The sequence below is a fragment of the Salvelinus sp. IW2-2015 genome, linkage group LG32 (genome assembly GCF_002910315.2).
Source record: "Salvelinus sp. IW2-2015 linkage group LG32, ASM291031v2, whole genome shotgun sequence".
NCBI classification, from domain to species: Eukaryota; Metazoa; Chordata; class Actinopteri; order Salmoniformes; family Salmonidae; genus Salvelinus; species Salvelinus sp. IW2-2015.
Window position 1 is genome coordinate 15,024,745 of NC_036871.1, and position 9,125 is coordinate 15,033,869.

The following is a 9,125-nucleotide window of genomic DNA, read 5'->3' on the forward strand; positions in this document are numbered from 1 at the left end:
TGTCACATTCCAGATTACCTCCTGGAGCTGCTGAACAGTTCGGAGGTTCTCCTGCAAGAGTCCTACCCCCCGGTGCTAGGTTTCCTGTACACCCAGAACACCCGCGTGTTCTCTGACCTGTACACGGAGCTGAGACGGTACTACCGCGGTTCCAACATCAACATAGAGGAGGCGCTCAACGAGTTCTGGGCCCGCCTGCTGGAGAGGCTGTTCAAGGGAGCCAACGGACAATACCTCATAGGTACGTAAACATTACGCATTGAACTTAAATATGATCTTTGAAATATTTCACTTTTACAATCTCCATTGAAAATAAATGCTGCTTTTTTCCCAACTCATCCAAATATTAAGTAGAATAATAATAAAATGATTTCATCAATCTGACTCCAATGTTATGTGAATAAATGCAACCGGCACTATGCGTCTCTGGAGGATCTAGCAAGATAGCGAATAATTGCATCAGTGACTCAGTATGTCTATAATGAACATGTGTCTGTCTTGCACCGTTATGCAATTATTAAGAGGCTGGGTACAAATAGCTAATCCTGGCGACCAATGTTTCAGCACGAATTTATTGGGGCAAGCAGCTCAGGGATGTTAAGTTGGTAACCAAGCATGTGCTATGTGTGCAGTGTAGTTAATTTAACAACTATCAAATTATAGGCATATAGCCAATCAAATAATTACTCTGTGAAAGGAGGAATGGGTTTACTAATAGAATGTATTAGTCACAAAATAATTGACACTCAAACAATTACAGTGTACATGAAATACCTGATACATGAAAAACTATTCAGAATAAATGACTATCACCAATAGGCTAAGACTTTTATTTAACAAGTCAGTTAAGAACAAATTATTMTTTTCAACGAAGGCCTAGGAACAGTGGGTTAACTGCCTTGTTCAGGGGCAGAATGACACGATTTTTAACTTGTCACCTCGGGGATTCGATCTAGCAACCTTTCGGTTACCTGCCTAACGCTCGAACCACTAGGCTACCTGCCGACTTAACGTGGTTACACGTGTCTTCAGTTCAGAACATACTCTAAGACAAAAACAAACGATGCGCGTCTGACATACACAGGAGCTTAGTAGCAAGTTCTCAAAGTATGAGCCAATTCACGGCTCTTTAAACCAAATTTCAAATAACTCAAGTGGGAACCCAACGTGAATTAACATTTCTTAACACTTTGCTAGTGAAAACAAAAGACAGCAAAACACCAGGCAGATTCTAATCTAATCAACTCAATTTGAGTGTTATGACCAAACAACAGGAATGTGCCTGACAACCAGTCAACCCAACATACCATTTCAATTCCAGTCACACATCAACCAGAAAACACAATTCAATAAGACATATTAAMATATGCAGCTCTTTATAGGCTCTTGAAACAAACCCAACACGACAATTTAATTCACACGGTAACATGAATTTAATTTGTTTGAGTTTTCATCAGTCATCACACGTCTCCTAGCGCCAATGACCCCAAGGACTTCCGTGGGGACGTCTCTTTCCCGAGGTTGCCACGGCGAAGGTGTGACTCTCTCTTATGAGATGCAAATATACAGCCATCCATCCAGACAATGCCACATTGTATGAACATGCCAGGCTGGCGTCTATCACTGGCCTTCGTCACCGTTCACATTTGTTCACTCTCTATTTTTCGCCCCACAAACTCTTGCGTTGAAATTGAATTACCTCAACCCTGGTAAATATTGTCATGATTTTCATCTTGTTTGCTTTCAACTTTTATTCTTAACTATGTGAGGTTGTTATATTGCTTTAGCTATCATTATGAGGGATGTATGAAGGGTGTTTAACTAATAAAGTTATTTTGATTGTAGGTGATGACTACCTGGAGTGTGTGTCCAAGCAGTCGGAGACGCTGCGACCCTTTGGTGACACCCCCCGCAACCTCAAGTTGAAGGTGACACGTACATTTGTGGCGGCACGCTCCTTTGTCCAGGGACTGGTGATAAGCGGGGAGGTGGTTCGCAAGGTGTCACAGGTAAGACAGACTATCTTTCTCCCTCTTATGTTTGTCAGTGTCTCTCTCTCTCTCTCTCTCTCTCTCTCTCTCTCTCTCTCTCTCTCTCTCTCTCTCTCNTCTCTCTCTCTCTCTCTCTCTCTCTCTCTCTCTCTCTCTCTCTCTCATCCTGTCAATTAAACCTACTGTACATCAATCTGGCACTTTATACACCAAGTATCTGGAGCTTTGAGATACGTTTTGAGAAACGTTCTACCAAACTAATGCTACGGCATGAGAGAAGAGTCCCCGGTGCCTCTTCTTCTAATGTAAACAAAACCCCCCACACTACAAGCAGCTAAATGGACGGCTCAAATCCTCCACGAATCCTACAGCATCCGGCATTTATTTTGTCTTGTCATGTTGTCTGTGGCTCCAGACCTTTGTAGCGCTGTGCGTCACACTGTGTACAGTAGTTCTCTGGCGGCTCTCTACTGCTTCTCTAGAACAGTGTGTGGTAAACACACTCAGTCACGGGGCCCATTAACAGCCTATAAATAGGGCTGTGCGTCTCATTACTGGCCAATTAATCTCTGATAGAGTTACAGCGCATCAGAGGAGGGAGAAATCTAAGAGCAGAACACTAGGTCGTTCACACATACAGTGTGTACAGGAGAGAAGGGAGAGAGTGAGTCACAGCTCTGGACAATGTCAATGGAGCTACATGAGGCAGAGGAAGGGAAGGTAGTAGAGGATGAGTGGAGAGTATAGGAATGGAGGAGAGAGGAAGGTGAGGAGGAGAAAGGGGAGATTTATGCATTATGTGGAGTTTCGAGTCTGATTGGACCAGCCAGGGAGGCAGCGGGCTGAGCAGAATGCCAGATGGCATGCTGGGATATGGGTACGCCCCCCCCCCCCTCTCTCTCCTCCCTGTAGTTCCAATCAGACTGTAATTGGGATTGTGTGGTTAGGAGAAAGGGAAACGGAGCGAGAAAGAGCGGGTAGAGAGGGTTTAGACGAGGTAGAGAGGAAAGAGTGAATGGAAGAGATACGGTAACAGAGGAGGGAGCGTCGAGAGAGTCGGAGTGAAAGGGACACTCATGTACACACATGTTGACCTTGGCTGTGACAAGAGATCACTGTGAGATGTACACCTTCTCTCCCCCCTCCCCTGCCATCAAATCACACTGTATCCAAGAGTAGTGTCTGTGTGCCTGTGTTAATGCGTGCCAGAATACTCCCTGACCTCATTGAGAATAGCAGCGCTTGCCCTGCGCCCTGGCATTAGTGCAAGGATGACATTTTGTAATTTGTAAAAGCCGCACTAATTACTTACACATTTTCCCCAGCCAATGTCATTTAATGGACACATCGCTCAATGTCCTTCAGCAGCAGCAACACGGCCACAATCAGCAAATATGGATCAGATCAGGCAGCTCTGGGGGAGAGGAGGAGAAGGGAGGGGAATAGGTAGAATAGGTGTGTGTGGGTGAGATAGCTAACAACTGCTTATCAGCCTGACACCCTGCGGGCTGGCAGTGCTCTGTAGTCCAGCCTGGCAGGTCTGGAGAGTGGATCCACAGGGCATACGTCATAAATAGAAATGCCAGCTTAGCGTGTCTGGCTGTCTGCCCATGCTAATACTATTCCTTGTTCCCCTGCTAGGCTAGGCTACACTAACTGTTGCCATGCTAATGCCTGGCCTTATTCCCTTAAGCCCATGATAACTCTAATGCCCATTTACAGTATGCCCGTGGCATGGCGAGGCTAACTTCTGCCATGCTTTCCCTTATTCCCCCGGATACGCTAGGCTACACTACGCTAGCTGTGGCCATGGTAATTCTGGGCCTTATTCCCTTATGCTCGCGGCTTCGCTTCGCTAGGCTTTGCTAGGCTTCGCTAGGCTTCGCTACCTGTGGCCACTGTAATTCTAGGCTTTATTCCCTTATGCTTGCAGCTAGGCAATGCTACGTTGTGCGCTTAATTGAGTTACCCGAAGGTCCCTCTGTGTGGGCGGCGTGTCTTATCCCCTCTATAGGGAAACACAGAGAAACTGAGGCTGAGAGAGATGCATCACGCTAACACGCTAACCTTCACATCAGCACAATACTATTAACCCTCACCTTGCCTTATGGAGAGGACAATTATATAGTAGTGAACACACTTTTAGTAGGCTATACCTCCTCATGACTGTTGCAAAGAGATGACCTCAAACAGTTTATAAAAGCCTAATATCACTTTAATAACCCTGCACTTTCCTTATTTCAGAATAGGAGAGTGTGAACTGTATCTTTCGCTATTGCGGTAATATCAACAAATGTCATTGGTGCGCTGATTTTAACACTCAAAATTGACACCCTACAGAGCGGATGTTTCTCAGCAGTAGTGCTCTGATTTGAACCTTACTCTTGTCTTGTGTGTGGAGGGGGCCATTTCTCACGGATGCGTTGACATTAACTGCTGTAGCAGGAGCTGATTGCCTGAGCCCAGGGCTGTACTTTATGGTGCCTCTCCTTTCCAACCGCCTGCAGATGTGTGTGTGTGTTAATCTGTGAGTGTGCGTTACTGTGTGTGTGTGTGTGCACAGATAAAGGAACGGGAGAGATTGAGGAAGAGAGAGACAAAGAGAGAAACGCTTTTGCTCAGAGGTAGATCTCTCTCCTCCCTGTGGTATTCCCTACCTTCCAACATCACCACCAGTTTTCAGGGACGCTCTCTGTCCTGATGGCACAGTACAGTAGGAAGTAGGCCACAGCACGCGCCACATATATCACTACGAGGCTTGGAGTCTAGTACAGCTAACGCAGGGGGAAGAGGCTACTCATATATCTTCATTAATTACACAATGAGAGAGAGAGAGAGAAAGAGAGAGGCCACCCTATTCCCAGGACCTCTCTGACATGTGTACAGTATATGGAGATGTAGTGTAGTCAGGGTCACAGTGGTAAGGTTGAATAATGTACTGTTTACATGTAGTACTGATAATGTCATTGGCGTGGCACGCGCACACACACACACACACACACACACACACACACACACACACACACACACACACACACACACACACACACGACACACACACACACACAACACACACACACACACACACACACACACACACACACACACACACACACACACACACACACACACACACACACACACACACAACACACACACATTTGCTCTTAATTCACAATTCTCCAAAGGTTACCTAATTAGTGTACGGTCGTGGTGAGAACTGTGTAGTTTGTGTCTGTGTCGGTTAGCCAGCCGAGCATCTCTCTCTCTCTCTCTCTCTCTCTCTCTCTCTCTCTCTCTCTGTCTCTCTGCTTGGTGTGCATCCACAGAATTACAGGGAGGGAAACTGTGAGCATTAACCTCAAGCAATCAGGGCATGGATGATTTGCTCACTCCATTAAGCCTATTGTCTATGGTTTGGGATGTCAGAGCTACAGTATGCTAGCCTGAACCCAGATTTGTTTGTGTCCCTCTCATTGCCTCATTGTTTGGCATGACAAAGTGTTAAGAGAATTATGTTCTCAATGTTCATAAACTGAACTTCAATTAAACTACTCGGTCTGTTACTAAGAATTTGTAAGGTTCTTGTTGAAATGAAACAGAGAGGCCAGTCTACAATAGTCAGCAGGTTTACTTACGAGAGCTCTGCTTATCATTTCCTGTACATTGGTTTATATACCTCTCATTTCGTCATAACTGTCCCTCCTCCTCTCAGACAATATAGTTCACAAGTCTTCTCCTACTCATACATTGCCTGCCACCTGTTATACAATGTMYTACAAGCCCAAGGTTTCTCCCCTCCCTAGGTGGTTAGGCTTCCTTCCCTGTTATCAGTTTCACAGTGGTCACAAGTTGTCTGACACAGTTCCTCTTCTCTTATGGACACAACATTCTCCATCATTATACAGAGACAGGGTAGAATTCTGTTAGTTATAGTTATTGTTAAGTTAAATGTATACATCATTTAGTCMTTATTCATAAAATTCATAACACAATGAATGAAAAGGAGTTGACAAGACAGCACAAACAGATCTGGGGTCAGGCTAACAGTATAGCGTCGCTGTCTGATGAAAACCTCTCATCTTTGACGGTTTACATTTTTTAAAAACATTTATTGAAAGCAGTGACTCCCTTCCATGTACTCTGAATATTCCAAGACTCTAGGACCAAGAAAATGTATTGAAAATAGCTTCAGAATTGTATGTTCTGTAATGGGAAAATATTTCTCCATTTCCTGAAAAGTTTCTGTTTTGGAGATAAGAGTTTTCCATCAGACAGTGACGATAATAGGCTTCTCTGGCTGCAGTCGTGCTATAAAGCCCTCACTTCATTGAATGTGTGCAGGATGATAATATTAACTCAAATGAAGGAAAATTCCTTCCTTTCAAATATTCTGTCTCTTCCTTTGTGTCTACTCCCTGACTCTAGGTCTTCATGTTCTCTCTCCCGTCTCTCCGTTTGCTTTCTGGAACTTTATTATTTACAACCCTTTTCTTTGGGCTCCATATATGTCTTTCCACCCCCCGCAAAAAATGTCTCTCTCTCTCATTCAAACAGTGATTGCCTGACTCATTCTTTTGCCTAACGAGTGGAGGAGAAAAGGAGTGAAGGAGGAGCGGAGGGGGGACGCGGGGGCGTGCTGTAGAGTCAGGATGTGAAACAAACACTATTTTATGTCATCACCAGAACCCTGCATTCCCATTGATTCATATTGACTGTTTCCTAATCAATAGATAGTCACTGCCTGCTGTCAACATCAATATCATCAACAGTCTATGGATGTAAAGTGAACTGTCTCCTGGTACGATATCAATAGCAGGTTAACAATCCCATTATAATTAGTAGATAAGGAAACTAACCTAGTTCATCAGTGCCATTAATGTCAGGTATCATTAGAGGAAGTGCATCAAGAGAGCCAGTACGCCTGCACGGTCCGGTATTTCCGGTGCCACCTCCCCGCCCCAGCCTAGTACCTTACAGTGCCTACACTACGCACTAGGCTACCAGTGCGTCTCCTGAGCCCTGTTCCTCCTCCACGACTCTCCCCCTGTAGCGTGTATCTAGCCCGGTGCTCCAGTTCCGGCAACCACGCACTAAGCCAACCTGTGCGTCTCCAGAGCCCTGAACACACTGTACTTCTCCCTACACTAATCCTGATGTGCTTGTCTCAGCCCCGGGTCACCAGCCGGGTACTCGCATCAGTATAGAGGGGCTTTGAGAATGCAGTGTGCCCATGTCCCTGCTCCCCGCACTAGTAGGAAGGGCTTATCCTTAGCCCGGTGCTCCAGTTCCGGCACCACGCACCAGGTCTACAGTGCGCAGTATCCGGCCAGACGTCCATCCCGTCAATCTCACCAGCGCCCATCTGAGCCATCGTCTCACCAGCGCCCGAGCCATCGTCTCACCAGCGCCATTCGGAGCCATCCGTCTCTCCAGGCCATCTGACCATCCGCTCCCAGCGCCGTCTTGAAGCCATCCGTCTGCAATGAGCCTGCAAACCGCCCGTCTGCCATGAGCCTGCAAAGCCGCCCGTTCTGCCCATGAGCCTACAGAGCCGTCCGCCAGACAGGAGCCGCTAGAGCCGCCCGCCAGACAGGAGCCGCTAAGCGTCCGTCAAGCAGATCTCCAAGCCGCCAACCAGACAGATCTGCCAGAGCCGCCAACCAACAGGACTGCCAGAACCGCCAACACAGATCTGCCAGAGCCGACCAACCAGACAGGATCTGTTCCAGAGCCGCCAACAACAGACTCCAGAGCCCCAACCAGAACAGATCTGCCAGAGCGCCTAGCAGACAGATCTGCCAGAGCCGCCAGCGACATGAGCACCAGAGCCGTCAAGCGAGCCATGAGCAGCCAGAGCGTCAGCGAGCCCATGAGCAGCCAGAGCCGTCAGAGAGCCATGAGCGCTCAGAGTACCGCTCAGAGAGCCATGAGCAGCCAGAGCCGTCAGAGAAGCCCATGAAGCAGCCAGAGCCGTCAGCCAGCCATGAGCGTCCAGAGCGTCAAGCCTGCCATGAGCGTCGAGAGCCGTCAGCCTGCCATGAAGCGTCGAGAGCCGTCAGCCTTGCCATGAAGCGTCGGAGAGCCGTCAGCCTGCCCATGAGCGTCGAGAGCCGTCAGTCCTTGCCATGAGCGTCGAAGAGCCGTCAGCCACCATGAGCGTCGAGAGCCGTCAGCCAGCCATGGCGTCGAGAGCCGTCAGCCTGCCATGAGCGTCGAGAGTGGCCCTTCAGCACCAGACGGCTATTAACCCAGAATGCCCCTCAGTCCAGAGCTGTCTCTCTGTCCGGAGCTGCCTTTCAGTCCGGAAGTCCCCTCTATCATTATCTCCCTCTCTATCTTGATCACCTCTATATTCTATCTATCCCTCTGGTCTTGATTCTTATCTCTCTGTCTCCGTGCTTGTCTCTTATTAGTGATATACTAAGAAGATGTGTCGGGAAAAGAGGGTAGGGACATGCTTAGAGGGAGAGAATGAGCTAGAGTGACGTATGTGATGTGGGCACGTTCCAGAGAGCCGGAGCCACCACCGGGTCAACTGCCACCCAGACCCCTGGACTTTGTGCGTGTGCCGGCCCGCGTTCCACCTTAGAGGGTGTCTGTAACGGTCCTGACCTGTTTTATGTTGTTTTTGTATTGTTTAGTCAGGCATGTGTTTTGGGTGGGCAGTCTATGTTATCTGTTTCTGTGTGTGTTTTTGGGTTGCCTGGTATGGCTCTTAATTAGAGCAGGTTTGGCGTTCCTCTAATTAAGAGTCATATTTAGGTAGGCGTTGTCACAGTGTTCGTGGTGGGTGATTGTCTGCGTGTCGTTGTAATTGTTTGCACCATACGGAACTGTTACGGTTTGTTCGGTTTGTGTTAGTCTATTTTTCCTATTCGTGCGTTTCTTGTTGTTTTATGTAAGTTCGTCGTATAGGTCTGTCTACCACTGTTTTGTTGTTTTGTTAGTTTAGTTAAGTTCGTGTTTTCGTTAAATAAATATGTGTCAAACTTCGCTGCGCCTTGGTTCGATCAATACTCCTCCTTTCGGTTTTAAGACGGGGGTATTAGAGGTTTTAGTTATAGAAAAGAGAGGTAGGACCGGCCGTTACAGGAAGGAGGCTTCTGTCGTGGTCCTGCAGACCATTTCATT

The 9,125-nt window shown here is 47.2% G+C and overlaps 1 protein-coding gene across 1 annotated transcript in view; it reads left to right on the forward strand.

The window, feature by feature from the left end:
- The window catches only part of LOC111956582 (glypican-1), a 123,225-nt gene that overhangs the window by 98,381 nt on the left and 15,719 nt on the right, over window positions 1–9,125 (forward strand). The window contains exons 4-5 of the mRNA XM_023977074.2: window positions 14–241; window positions 1,846–2,009. Coding sequence (XP_023832842.1) covers window positions 14–241; window positions 1,846–2,009 — 392 coding nt within the window. The remainder of the gene's footprint in view (window positions 1–13; window positions 242–1,845; window positions 2,010–9,125) is intronic.